General features: G+C 34.1%; 1 protein-coding gene across 6 annotated transcripts in view; it reads left to right on the forward strand.

Annotated features, from left to right (window-relative positions):
* The window catches only part of LOC124425912 (furin-like protease 1), a 179,599-nt gene that overhangs the window by 1,111 nt on the left and 163,488 nt on the right, over positions 1–15,000 (forward strand). For all 6 annotated transcript variants that reach the window (XM_046966972.1, XM_046966970.1, XM_046966971.1 and 3 more), the window contains one exon: positions 9,814–11,137. In XM_046966972.1, coding sequence (XP_046822928.1) covers positions 10,976–11,137 — 162 coding nt within the window. In that variant the 5' untranslated portion in view covers positions 9,814–10,975. The remainder of the gene's footprint in view (positions 1–9,813; positions 11,138–15,000) is intronic.

Below are 15,000 nucleotides of genomic sequence, written 5' to 3' on the forward strand. Positions count from 1 at the left end.
TTATCGAGAAGCAAGGATTCTTTGTTCGAGCAAGAGAGATTTGCTTTGCGAAAGCGTCGATAATAAGTCGAAGTTCTTGTCCTATCGACACGGACATTGCACTTCGGTGAAAGAGGGAGGAGAGAGAGAGAGAGAGAAAGAGAAAGAGAAAGAAAAAGAGATCGTTCACGTCTTTTCTAAGAAGGAGCTTCGACATTGAAATATTCTAATAGAATTTGGATACGTCTGGAATGTTTACGTTCATACGTTAGTCTCTTTGTTATTTTTCCTTTTCAGCGAATAGATCAAATAACAACAAACCTACAGAATATTCTCATACGTACGTTCCTGTGTACATTGAAATACATCAATGGGATTTAGATATGTCGAAATTTTCATTCATACGTTAGTCATTTGCCCGTTATTTATTTTCGACAAAAACTAGAAAATATTTTTGTATTTGCCTGTATACGTTGATAAAATCCTTTAATGCGATTTTTTATTTTTTTTTATTTTATGTATTTTTTTTTTCTTTTCATTAATTTTCAACGAAATAATCAAACAGCAGAGATCAGAAAACGTTTTCGTACGTGACTTTATACCAACGACGAAATATTCGAAATTATTTTCGAATAATTTTGTATTTGTATTATTATTAAACGTATCATTATAAAGCATATCATTATAAAATATATGATTACAAAAGTTTTGCGTTATTTCATCAGAATGTTATTAATTTCGAGTGAATTTATTGTAATTATTGATCATAATTTATTTTAAATTTGACATATATATATATACATATATTTATATATATATATATATATATATATATATATATATATATTTATACACATAATTTATGATTATTTATTTTCATAATGAAAGAAAAGCAATCGTAATATAATGCATTTCGGATGTAGGTCGTTATATTCGTATATACGTTACTTTCGATTAATTAAACGGTGTTCAGAGACGGCAAACGGTAGATAGGTAGTACTGGTTTCTATTATCGACTTTCAACGAACGTACGTATATCAATAAAATAGAAATAAAAATGAGATTTTTATTAGGATATGTTTTTGATTGTACCATTTAAAGAAAAAAGTGAAACAATAAAAATAAGAGAAAAGAGAGCAAAAATTTCCGGTTCGATCGTTGTGTATTAGCTTTCGCACTGGTTCAGTTCTCGTTTTATATTAAGGTCATGAGAATGCAACGAATCTCTTCCGCCATTGGTCGCGTCGGTTACGCCATTCGCACGTTACTCGTCGATACATTTCTATCAGTTACATCGAACACGATCGCTTTGTAAAGAAAAAAAAAGAAAAAAAAAAATAGGTAAAATACAAGAGGGCCATATAAAAATGTATCCATATACGTAAAAATCGAATATATAGATACAGATGTATACCTATATACATGCACACACAAACATCCATATGTATATACGTATAGTGTATTGTTCTTCATCGCAATATTGGTACGCGTAAATTGAGATAGGAATAGCGCGAAATTTAATCAACGGTTTGAATTTAACGATAAAAAGAGAGTAAAAATAGAAAGGAAGATGTCGACTTCGCATATTTTCTCTTTTCCATTTTTGTTTTTTTTTTTGTTTTTTTTTTTTTTTTTTTTTTCGTATTCGATATTAAACGATGAATGAAAATATCGAGAAGCACATGCCTCGAGGAGCTTTATCCGGAGATCTACGGCTGGTGGGGATGATTCCGCGAGAACGAGAAGACCGGATCTCTGGAGTCTCTTGAAACGCCGATATCCATCTCTCGGTTCACCGCTCGACGTATCCGTGACGGTGCGCGCGTGTTTTACTCACATGCAATGGCTTGAGAATACGAGAGAGACGTGGCTCGCTTTCTAGCCTATCCGCATTCCTAAACGATTCTCTCCTGATCCTTATATATATTACTTCATCTTTTCAGCGTTAACATATGTCTGATCTAATTTTTCGCTAGCACAAATTTAAAAAAAGTACGTGCTCTGAACGATAAAATTACTTGTAAAATTGAGACCAAGATGTCTTTTTAACGAGAGAAAATCATTAAGATACATATATGTGTAAATATATATATATATATATATATATATATATTATAATTATAATTTATAATTATATATATAAATATTTGTAATTATAATGTATTTTTGGAGAATTTTCACGACTTTTATTTAATAAGTTATTTTAGTACTTTTTTAAGATATTTAAAAGATAGTATGATATTTAACAGAACAATGTCTCTTTTGTCCAATATTTTTCTGCGACATTTTTACTGATTTATAGATGTAATGGATTTATGTAAACTTTTTTCCAGGTGATTTATAAATTGTTATCTTCTGAATAGCGAAAGAACTTTAACAGGAAATAATAAGACTATTGAAGGACACGTCGATTGTTTTGCAGTTATTCTCGGTTCTTTTGTCTCATTAATTCTTACAACAAAAGAACATACCTGGGCGAGCCAACAGTGGGCGAAATATACAGAAACAATCACTGTGTGTAAATTGATAGTACGTTATATTATTGTCCTTCCTTTCTCCAATGAAAATTTTCTTTAGGAAAAAATATTCGGTTTGTCAACTATGCAAAATTAGCAATAAGTATATTTAAGAAAAAAAGAAAAAAAAATTTTGCAATTAACTACGTAACCTTTAATATGTATGTATGTATTATATATTGAAGAGCATGAAATAATGTGAAAATATTTTTTACTTTGCATATCTTCGATCGAAAGTCGATAGATAAAAGAAGATTATATCCCGGTAAATATGTCATCCGACGGACATCATTGATATAACCACGACTTTCGAAGAATACATTCGAATCTTTTTCTCCACGCAAAAGCGTACTTTTCTTTCTGCTTGGTTTCTTCGTGAAGCGGCACGACATTTGCTTTGTTAGCAGTTTGAAACTTCGTTTTGCAAGTTCGTTAAATGCATCCGCATCCCCACTCGCATCCCTGCTCATTTATCAGATGAATTAATGTCCACAGAATTCGCGGATTATACTTTGGTTCATAAAATATTTTACAAAATTGTCTTGTAGATAGTTGAATTCTTGGTTGCCCTTAACAGTTTATTTAAACGAAATTTAAGAGAAATATTCAAGATTTTTTTACTCCATAAAAAAAGAAGAAAAGAAAAGATAAGAAGAAAAGAGAAAGAACGTGGAACATACTCATTTGTTTTCAAAGTAAGTTCGAGTAAACGCGAATTCGTTGATTTCGTTGGTCGTAAAACAAAGAAAAAGAAAAAAAATAAGAGAATGTAAGGTGGCCGCCGAATGTAGTTATGAAAGGTTGATGCAATAAACACGAGTACGATAAAACCTGTCTTTGTACGGGGTGATACAGTACGGTGCGGTGCGGTGCGGTGATGTTTGTAACTTCGAGGTCGATATCGACGAGATGTCTACGATATATTTCTCTTTTCGAACAAAGGAACAAGCGGTCGTTGTACTCGAGAGTACCGATAATATCGATGTCATTTTAATTTATCCCTATGTTCGAAGTAAATGAGAAAAATTTTTGTAACTTTCGCTTTTCGAAATTTTAATTTTGTCTGCTAACAATGCGAAATTAAAATACGAAAGTTTGAATACGAAAAAAAAAAATTTTATCCCCTGACGTTATTTCATTTATTTCGAAAACTGGAAAGTAAACGAATCAGAGGAAACAAGTTCGGTAAAGGAAAGTTGACCGAAGTAAGATTAAACGTTACGAAATAAAATATAATATATCTTTTATTTTTCTTGTCGTCTTGCGTTGAAAAAAGAAAATTTAATCATATGATTCTTATTTTTTTAGATCGTCTTATATGTATGTAGACGACATATATTGATCAAGACGAATGTATATCGATTCTTGATTCTTTTCACTGAGGAATATCGATCATACATATTTTATCGCGCTGAAAGATATCTGCTATCGGAATAGTTTATCTACTATAGTAGGATACTCGCGGGATTAAGGATGTTCCTCTTAGTTCTGAATTATGGTCTCCTGCGACTATCGAAGAGTAATAGAAGGAATTTTCGAAGCAGTTACGAGCGTGCAAACATTTAAAGTTACTACTCGCTAATACTTGAAGAAATTACTTCGTCCTAGAGGCAAATATTTCTCTTTCTCTGTTTCTCTAATTCTCTATTTCTCTGTTTCTCTTCTTCAGCTATATCGCGATCTAATTAATTTTATTTGTCACGATAAAGTCCGAATCAGGATTTGTTTAATAAAATTCAAGTCGACGTTCTCATATATTTTTTTTTGTCGTAGTATCGTACGTAATATCGTAGATCCTTCCGAAAATACAAAGTGTTTATTTTTAATCGTTCGTTCTTGTAAAGAAAAAATAAAGAAAAAACAAAAAAAAAGAGATTATTTGATTTTCTTCTTTCCTTATTGTTTGATTATTCTTACTTATTTTCGATTAACAAAACTCTGCGAAGGAAATTGCTTTATTCAACGACGTTAGAATTCTTTTACGTATATTTTTACGAAGTGAAAATTGGAAGAAATCCAAATTTCTATTCTATTCTCTCGTCTATCCACCGATGTCCTTGAACATAGAAATGGATCTATCTATCCAGTAGGCACGTACCGAGTATACAAACTTATATACTCGGTTCATCGTTCTAAGTTTCGTCGATAATATAGTACTAAGTCGTTAATAGTTAACAACTCTTGGCTTGGTTCGTTGGAATACACGGAATGTATTTAAAGTCCTATCTTAACGAACAAGCCAAACAACGACGAGGCCGGTTTCTGCCGTAGCGTGTACATTCTCCACCTCTCTCTTTCCCTCTCTTTCCCTCTTTCTTTCTTTCTCTCTCTCTTTTTCTCTCTCCCTTCTTTCTCCTTTTCTCGTGCAGCACGAGAACGCGTCCGTTACGTTAGAACGTCGTCCGTGACCCCAGCCGCTTCCTGTTACGAGAGAAGTCTTTACCCGCTCGTCTTCTCTCCATCTCTTCCAACTTGTGTATTTCTCTTTTCTACCTCTCTTTTCTCTCTCTCTCTCTCTCTCTCTCTCTCTCTCTCTCTCTCTCTTTCTTTTCTCGTCTTTTCCATCTTGAAGATTTAAAAACCGTATCCCCGACGATAAGGATGAAGATCATTTCCCTCTTTTTCTTGGCGGTTTATAGAACGACCTAGAAGAGAGCGAGAGCGAGAGAGAGAGAGAGAGAGAGAGGAGAGTGCACCTATCTTTCCTTTAAATCGACACTTTTCTTATGTTTTTTCTTTTTCTTTTTTCTTCTCTTTTTTCTGTTTTTCATTTTTTCCCTCTTCTTTTTCCCTTTTATGACGACGTACATTATAAAAAGATGATGATGATAGAGGATAAAATTCATGATTTAAAGATCTTTCGAAAATGATGTTCGGTGATCTTCTCTTTAAAGCTTATCTTTTTAATCTTTTTTTGGATTACGGTCAAAGGAGCTTACCGACACTTAGTAGACGGACGAATAAAATGATTTTTGTGAATAGTAAACGATTTGTTTTTAACGAATGTCGTACGTGACCAATAATATATGTCTGTTTTCGTTTCGCGTCATCATGGAAAAATTCACTCAGAGATTTAAGCTCCTACCAGGCGCCTCGGTCACGTATGTGCTCTCTATATAAACTAAATCCTCCGGGATGGAACAGTGACTCGACCTATAGGTACGGATACGGATACGGTAAAAATCCTATTAATCTTTTAAATTATTATTCTATCGTTCTGGCGTTGATAGCTGGTATTATATCCATTGGATTCTTTTCTTTTCTTTTCGAGATGCGAATTACGCTCCAATGAGTTCGATCGACGTTCCGCATTTGACTCCGAGTATCGTTTTCTCACGACTCTTCTGTTAGATATTACAGAAGGTCAATTTAAATCATGAAATTAATTCTTATTGGAGAAAAATAAAGGAAAGGAAATAAGAAAAATTTCTACTATATCTCCATTTAAAATCTTTCTATAAACGATTAAACTTATGTTAAAGTAATCAACGAGAATATCATAATATTTAAATTTAACCAGTATATACGAAGTATCCCAATGTGTGATTTGGTTCCTTTCAATCGTGACGATTTTTATAAATCTCTCATTTTATTTCGGAATATTTGATAAACGTTGGAAAAATTAACGAGATTTCAACTTCGATGATATTTATTTATCCATATATATATATATATATATATATATATATATCAGAATTTGTTATCGTTTTTCTTTGTCAGGCTTCTATCCATTTACAAATCATGCGGTAAAGTGATAGGTTTGCTTTTGAAATGGCCACAATCGCTGCTTACCGGCCGAATCTTTCGATCGATGAGGGTTAATCCCTTGGATGTAACCTCAGCTTCTCGGTGATACGAAAGCATCGTTTGCACAACCACCTGTTCTCGCGTAATCTATTATCGGCATTAATTTCAATTCTTTTCGTTTCGGAGACAACACTAATCAATTTTTGACTCTCAAATCTATACTTCGTCTTTTTCTTTTTTCCTCAATCGTTTTAAGTCCACGCTAATCTTTTTCTTTCAGGTTTGTACGTAATAAATACGTAACACGCGAACGAATTTGAATAATAACATTGTGTGATATTTATCAACATGTACCGATAATATTAATCGAGTTTAAAAGCACTCTAATTATCTAAGATCTTGAATGAAAATTATTTCGTAAAGATAAAATAGTACGTTATCGAGATCACCAATTTTCTTTCATAGTTTCCCCATTCATTTTCTCAGAAATGATTATCTCGTGCGTTAACTTATAGATATGTCATGATTACCTCTAATCACTTTATATAAATATATATAAGTATACGTATACGAACGGGTGTAAATTCGGACATAAGATCTAACATAAGAACCGTATGAATGAAAAGACACGAAGAGCGTTAGCTAGGGATTATTACCCAGTGAAATGATAATGGGGTCATTCGTTTTTATTTCTTCGCACGTCGAAGCCCATATTACCGGCGAAACGTCAGCAAATGATACTTTGAGAGCGAGGGAAAGCAAAAGAAAGAGGAATAGAAAAGTCGAAAGGTTCGAAAGAGAAAGATATAGAGTTAAAGTTAGAATTAGAGTTAGAGAAAGAGATAGGAGACATACAGAGAGGTAGAAAAAAAAAGAAAAAGGTATAGGATACGCAGGATGACCCTTTTGTCCCGAAATTAAAAAGGGACCTGGGATTGCTGTGGACGCAGAGACCTTGCAGTCGGTCATCCTCGCTTTTTCGGCTTTGGAAAAGGCTACTGAGAGGGAAACCCGGCTTGCGAGAGAAAGAGGATAAGTACGGGCTCGAATTTAATTCACTTCTTCGAGCGAGCGAGCGAACGACAGCGAGGCTTCTAGCTCTCTCTCTCTCTCTCTCTCTCTCTCTCTCTCTCTCTCTCTCTCTCTCTCTCTCTCTCTCTATCTTTCTCTTTCTTTCTCCCTTTCTGTCTTTCTGTCTTTTCTCTTCTTTTCTCTTCGTTCCAACTCGAAAGTAGAACTGGAAGGGAGAAGGTCAGGCCGCGAATGCAATTTTCTCCCAGGCACGAAGTAGAGTGTCCCTTTCCTCTCTCTCTCTCTCTCTCTCTCTCTCTCTCTTTCTCTTTCTCTCTTTATATCTATCTATCTATCTATCTTTCTTTCTTTCCAGAGTTATCGAACGATCGGCTCGCTCCTACGACGTGAGTCCTTTTTCCGGAAGCTGACTCGAACGAAGATTCGTTCAAACGTAGATACCGATAATGCGAATCGCCGCCCCTGTCTTCTTTTCTTTGTCTTTCTCTCTTTTTCCTCTTCTTTTCGAAAGAGTTGCTTTCGGCAAGCGTGAAAATTACGTTAAGCTCCAACGATTCTACCAAATAAGAATCCGTGCTCTCATTTTTCTTTTTTTTCTTTCTTTCTTTATTCTTTCCTGCATATTTTTCTCTCTCTCTCTCTCTCTCTCTCTCTTTTTCTCTCTTTCTCTCTTTCTCTCTTTCTCTTTCTCTTTCGCTTTCTCTTTCTCTCTCTCTCTCTTTATTGTTCTTCTGTTCTTTTCCTTTTTCTAACCGTTTTTATGCAGCGTTCTGCTTTATCAAGAATACAGTCATCAGTTTCCGCGAGAAGGTAATTGTATTAATTGGAAATTTCTTTGCAATTCTCGGTAACAAGTAGGTGAAAATGTTTGGAACAAAAGCTCGGGTAGACCAACTCACTTTTTTCCAATAGCTGTGAATTTCCGTGGATCGAAACAGAGCGTGTAATTAACGACTAACAACAAACGATTATGTGGAACTATGGATACGTTTAAATTTCTTACTCTCGGTAATGTTCATTTTTTCTTTTTATTCTTTTTTTTTTAAATAATATTTAAGCTTTCTACGCTTTGTAACTTATATCGGAAAAGTACTTCCACGCGTTTCCGACCTAATTCCATCTCTTTTTACTCGGCACTCGTTAGACTTAATCCATTGTACGGAACAGGATTTACATCTTTAGCGAGAGAACATGGGAATTTGGAGTGGGTATTGACTTACCGAAGTAGTACATCCTAGTCTCTCTCGAATACTATATACGTACCTTCGTTGACACAACTTCGTAATTAAAGTAATCGAGAGAGGTTATTTCTGTGGAGCGAATACAAATGATCTCTCATAACAGAGAATAACGTGCTCATGAAATGTAATATCTGTCAAGTAATTATTATATTACTCGTTTAACGAGTATAGCCCTTTGATGCGAACGGAAGCATGTGTGTACATGGATCATCTTGGACAATATTGTATTTATATGAACTTTGTCATCATTTTAACTTTCTACGCATTTTGTTTATCTTTGTCGATATACTTATTTTCTACGATTTTCATTAATTTTTATTTAAAGACGATTACGATTGGAATTTATCGTGTAAGATATTAAAAAGATTTCAAATAATCATTATCTATATGTTTTGCATTTGTTATTTGAAGAAATAATTATTTTTCTATTCGTTCCTATCGTAATATCTAAGTAATAATATTTCAAGCAGAAATGCGAGTTTCAAGTTATTGACTTATCTACTACTTACCAAAGTAGTACGTCGTATAATTGACCAAATACTTACACGCGTTTGTAGATACTAATAGAACTTGAGAATTCAAGCGATAAGACAGTAAGATTGTATTTATAAGATGATTAAATGATGCTTTTCGAATTTCAACACGGATTGTTATCACATTCGTCATCGTACAGAATAATATTTTATCACATTATATATATACATATATGTTAGTATTAATTGAAATATTCACAATTTTGATAAGCTTTTACGAATCCATATTTTGAATTTTATAGAATTTTGGAATTGTTTCGAGAAAAGATTATGGTGCGGAAGTGATGTAATAGTGTACAATTATTAAAGTTAATGAAATCAACATAAAACGATTGAATCGTAATCGGCTTATCAGTTCTTTCCGCAATTAATTTGTCACGATATCGCAGCAAAATACACTGGGTGTTTCTAAAATGTGTATTTCAATTTTAATAGCTAACTCTGTTAAGTGCAAATGGACGAACTTCTTTCTAATCTTTATTTAAAATTACATTATGATCGATAAGTCCTCGAAGAGAAAAATTTCTTTCTTTTTTTTTTTCGGTTGCATCAATACAAATTTCGTTTTTTTTCTTTTTCTTTTCTTTTGAATTCATAACCCATTAAGACCTTTGAAAAGACCATTAATCGTTAATTGAACGAGTCACCGCGATGTACAACAAAGTGCCGACGCGAGATAAAAGATAATCGCAGGGATTTTTGTTCGACGTAGAAAGAGAAAAAGGGAGCATTACGATTATTTCCGTCTATTCTTCTTTATTGCAGATCGGCGTTGGTAGGTCGACAAAGTGATCGCTGAGTGGAACGAAGAGAAGAAAAAAGAGAAGAAGGGTATAACCACGGACAAAGTACCAAATAGAAGAAAAAGGAAAAAAAATAAGCGAGAGGGAGAGGAATCTCTCATAATCATGACTGGCTTCGGAAAGGACAGATCCATAACGTAATCGTAGATCGATCTATCGATCAAAGAAAGACAATCGAGGTCAACGTGAAGTTCGCTATGAGGTCAGAAGTGGTACGATGATAACGATTTGAGAAGATAAATCGATCTTCTCTCGTGAAAGATACGCGCAAATATACAAACACACAGACATAGAAATACAGATACATACACACACACACACACACACACACACACACACACACGCACATATATATATACACACTCGTCTTACACTTGGTAAGTTGAAGGAAAAAGAAGAAAAAAGAAAAACAAGGAGAAGAAGGCGACTAGATATCAACGTTCTCTAGCGTTATCCGAGCAAACGAGCGATTGAATACGTGCGAGCGAGCGTGCGTGCGTGCGCGCGCGAGCGTGTTTGTAGTCGCGCCGTTTCGCGCGCAAAGTTAACGGCGACCGAAGTCAAAGGCGGCCGACACTGTGGAGGGTACTTAACGAGCGAGGCGAGCCGCTGACGGCTCAGTCGTCGTCGGCGGACGGTTCGCGTAGGAGTAGGTGTATCTTTTTTTTCCTTATTCTTCTTCATCTTATTCTTCTTCTTCTACTTCTCATCTTGTTGCTCTTGCGGCTTTCTAATCTCCTCATCTTGCACTCGAGCGGGATTTCCCTGTTGTCAATCTTCTTTTTCCTCGATAGTCATCTACCTTCCCTTCTTCCTTCCTATCCCCATTGACATTCCATATGTATCGCGACCGACACTGAGAAGACGAAACGACGTTGCTTTTTGACGTGGTTTTTTCGTTGTGGCGACGGTGCTCGACCTTCGCGTTGTCGGTGGCAGTGGTGGGTGGTGGTGGTGTTGGTGGAGGAGGATAGCGGTGTATAATAGTGTTAAGGTGAAGTTGAAATCATTGGCGGTGTCGTCGTCGGTTACCGCGCTGGTCGTGGAGCTGATCTTGCTACCGTTGCTATTGCAGAAGTGTTTTGTGGTGTTAGTGTTATCGGTAGTGAAGGCGACGAGCTATCATGTGTACTCGAAGGATTTTCGGACTGGCGTGTTTAGCTCTCCTGATGACTCTTCGCGACAGAGTCGGAGCTTACACCAATCAGTGGGCTGCTCACATCGAAGGAGGACCGGAAGTAGCTAAAAAGGTTGCCGAGGATCATGGCTTTCGATATCTCGCAGAGGTGAGTTGAATTCGTTTAATGGACAGTTTTTCTTTTTCTTTTTTTTCTTTATCTTCGTTTTGTTTATTGTTGAAAAACGGAAATGTTTAATACGTTTGCGTTTTGAAACGCTACATGACTCTGTGTATCATATTTATTTTCCGTTTTTCATGCTGATAATTACAGAAACTCGTTGAAGCCGTTCATGTATCTCGCAATTTCTTATTTTTATTCATCCGTGACATCTAATGACAGTACTTAATATCTTCAATGATAAGAGTCCGTTGAAAATTGCATTTCTTCAAATGTAAAATCTGTACCGAGCAACGACAATTCTGATATCGTCCAAGAAACGATGATCGTCGAAGCTTTTACGTTATCGCAATCGTGTTTTGAAATTGAAATTGAAATTGAAATTGAAATTGAAAATGAAATTTCATTACTTTGCTTTTAACGATTAATCACAGTGTGGTAAAAAAATAATTAAGAGTCACGAGAAAGGTGTTAAGAAATTAATGTAGCAGTTGGGAGATTAGATTATTACAATCGATATGGAAGTGTTCAAAAGTGATAGCTCGCGTTGATAGCTCGGCGTTTAATTAATTTCTATCGTAAAGGTCATTTTTTTCCCATTCAATCGTTATCCTTGAATAGGAATCTGTTATTACGATCAATTGAGTTTCCGAGGTGGATACGAGATTCGACATTTATCTCTCAACGATCCTACAGAATTTTCTTCTTTATCCTTTAAATTTTAAAATATCGCTTATTCGTATCGAAAATTACTCGTACCTCGTGCTGCGATCTTCGATAATCTTACAAAGTACGATAATAGCAGAAAAATCTTCTATTTATCTTTTTTTTCTTTATCTTTTTTCTTTTTCTTTTTTTTTTCGCTGTTGAATCAATCTATGTATCTTCGAAAAGCATTATCGATTTACGATCTCGAACTTGCCGATACAAAGGCGACACAGCTCTTTCGCAAATCGAATCGCTCTCTGTATGCGGAACGGATTCTTCAAAGTTCGATTTCAGCGAGAAATATCACGCTCGGTAATCGTGCGGTTTTCGATCAAAGAGTGAGTAGGCTAGAGAAAAAGAGAAGGAAAGAGAGTGAGAGAGAGAGAGAGAGAGAGAGAGAGAGAGAGAGAAAGAGAGAGAGAAATATTCCAGTTTGCAAATCAAAATTCCTTCATCTTTTACCTAGTGACATGCAATATCATTACGAGTTTCTTCTAGTTCTATCTTCGAAATTAAAAGAAAAAAAAGTGAATTTTCTTTTTTCTTTTGACATAATCGATTATTTCTACAAAATCAATTGAATTCGTCTTTCATCGAAGAAGTAATATTATTTTATCGTTTCCTCTTGTTTTCTTTCTAATAATTAGCGTGATTGTTGAGAAAAAAAAAAGAATAATCCTAAGGCAAATTCTATCGAAGATATAAGTAAAACTTTGATGTCTTCTAAAGTTTAATTTTGTATGTTATTTTCGAAACTTATACTCATAAATGCAAAGTTGTAAATAATCGCTTTAGGTGATCTTTGAGATAAGAGGATTAATGTACAAGGAAAATGTTTCTCCGTTATGTTCCTGTTTCTGTGAAGTGACGTAACATTTATCTACTTATCTTTTTTTCTTTTTTTTTCTTTCTTTTTTCTTTCCTTTTTCTTTCTCTTTTTTTTTCTCTTTTTTTTTCCTTTTAAATCTAAACGATCATCTTAATCGTCGTTTCAATAGCTAAGTTTTGTCATATGTGTACATATTTCTAGAACTTTGTGAATGTACACCGTCTTTATTGTCATAAAAACGTTCTTTTAAATTGTTTTAGAAATTGAACGAAAAGACCGCAAAGGTAATTTCAACGATAAACTTGTCCTTGTTGTTCGTCGAGATAATAAAATAGATCGTAGCTTATCTAGTGAAACGAAGTAGCCTTTTCGAAGTGGATGGCTTGGGCGGCACAAATCCCGTTCTCCTGTTCGTTGACCGTGAAGGACATTGTTCCACTCACACATCAATGACGAAGACGGAAATTAACCTTCGAAGCCAATCTCCTTTCCTTCCTTCATCATAGTAGATACTTGAACTCTATAGAATAAACGATGGAAAAGTTTGCTTTTGTTTCTTAGTCATAGAAAATATAGGATTAGGAAAATAATTGTTCGATATAGGAAAATTAAATTTCGATCAAGTTTTTATCGAAATTTTTTGTAGAACGAATGGACGCATCACGCAATGAATAGATGAATTCGTAAGCGACGAATGTATATACGTACGAGAAAACCACGCGATCCTGAATTTTTCAATGTTTTTCACAGTTTGAATTTCGAGTTATGTCACGATAAATTGCATTGAGTACCACAGGGAAAAATGATTTCCTTCTATTATATCTGCCTGCAATTACGCAATGTCTCGTTGGATTAATTCTGGAAAAAAATAATAATAAGTGCAATTAAGGTGACTTATCGAGGCACATAAATACTCGTACGTTTCTGATACATGTTTATATAAAAATAGTTATAGCGACGTATCATCGTTTATTTTTTAAACTTTACGTTCCAATCAATTATTGAATTCGTGATCATGAAATGAGTTAAGTCGTATATATATATTTTTATTTTTCATATAAAATCAATAATTCAGAATTAATAACAAATAATAAAATACTATAAGAACAGTTTGTACAATGTATTTGGACGTTGTTTTCTTTTCTAGAATAATCATCGATAAACATCTACATATGATCGATTATTATAAGCTATTATGTGACAAGGTTGAGATCTTTTATCCATTGTTTTCTTTTTCGGTACGATTTTGTAACGTCTAAATAACTTGTACTTTTCCTGTTATTAGGAATAAGGTATATAAGACTTGCAGAATTGTGTAACTGATAAGATTTCCATAAACGCGCGTATGTATCAGAAAATTGTCGAGAAAATTTCCCACTTCTTCTTTCCAAGATTGTCGGGAGAAACCGTTGCTGTAATTCATATGGATTTTGTTATGTCTGCGTTGCTCGCTGATAAGAATGCGCGTTTAACTCGATTTCGAAGAAATGCTATTGCATACTGACTTTTACATGAAATTTATAAGTAGAAAAGGTCCTATAAATAATGTTTTTGTTATTAAATGCGAACGATATTTTCAACATTGACCGATAACAAAATTAATATTTAAGAAAAAATCTTTCAAATTTAAAAAGAATAGGGTCGTTTATGAAATATGAATATCATTCTTTATGAATCGTAGTTAATTTAATAATATAATGGATATTAATGAAGCTAAGTATTATTAAAACGATGCTAATATAATTGAACTATGAACGAGAATATGGCAGACTGTTACGTAGAGAGATCAGTGAATGAATTTATGAATTTGTTACATACATGTGTGTGGTGAATAAAGTTATATACTCTTTCTCTCTTTTTATCTCTCTATCTCTATCTCTATTCCTTTCTCGCGCGAACTTTTCTATACCATAAAAGAAGTAAACAAACTAGTAGATCGACGATAATAATTCTAAGGGGTGAAAGATTATCTTTCTGACGCAAATCTGAATGTTCGCAACATCAACCGCCTTGTTGATCGCTTAAAAATCAAACGCGTTTGACCCATATTCCGAATTCAAAGATCATTGAAATTGCAATATCGCAGGAAAAAGTCGAAGTGTATAATCATCCATAACGAAGATGTCTAAAATATGTGTTTTATTCTCCTATGCACTGTTCACCGTCGAATGTTTTTATAGTTGACTCATGTATATATGAATTCTAAGAAATATGATGCTATTAAAAAGGTACATATTAGAAAAAAAAAAAAAGTAAATGTAATAACTGGAGTTACGAATAATGCAAATAAAATGAATAATTTGGATTATGAGTC

The sequence above is a fragment of the Vespa crabro genome, chromosome 8, assembly GCF_910589235.1.
Source record: "Vespa crabro chromosome 8, iyVesCrab1.2, whole genome shotgun sequence".
In the NCBI taxonomy this organism is placed as follows: domain Eukaryota; kingdom Metazoa; phylum Arthropoda; class Insecta; order Hymenoptera; family Vespidae; genus Vespa; species Vespa crabro.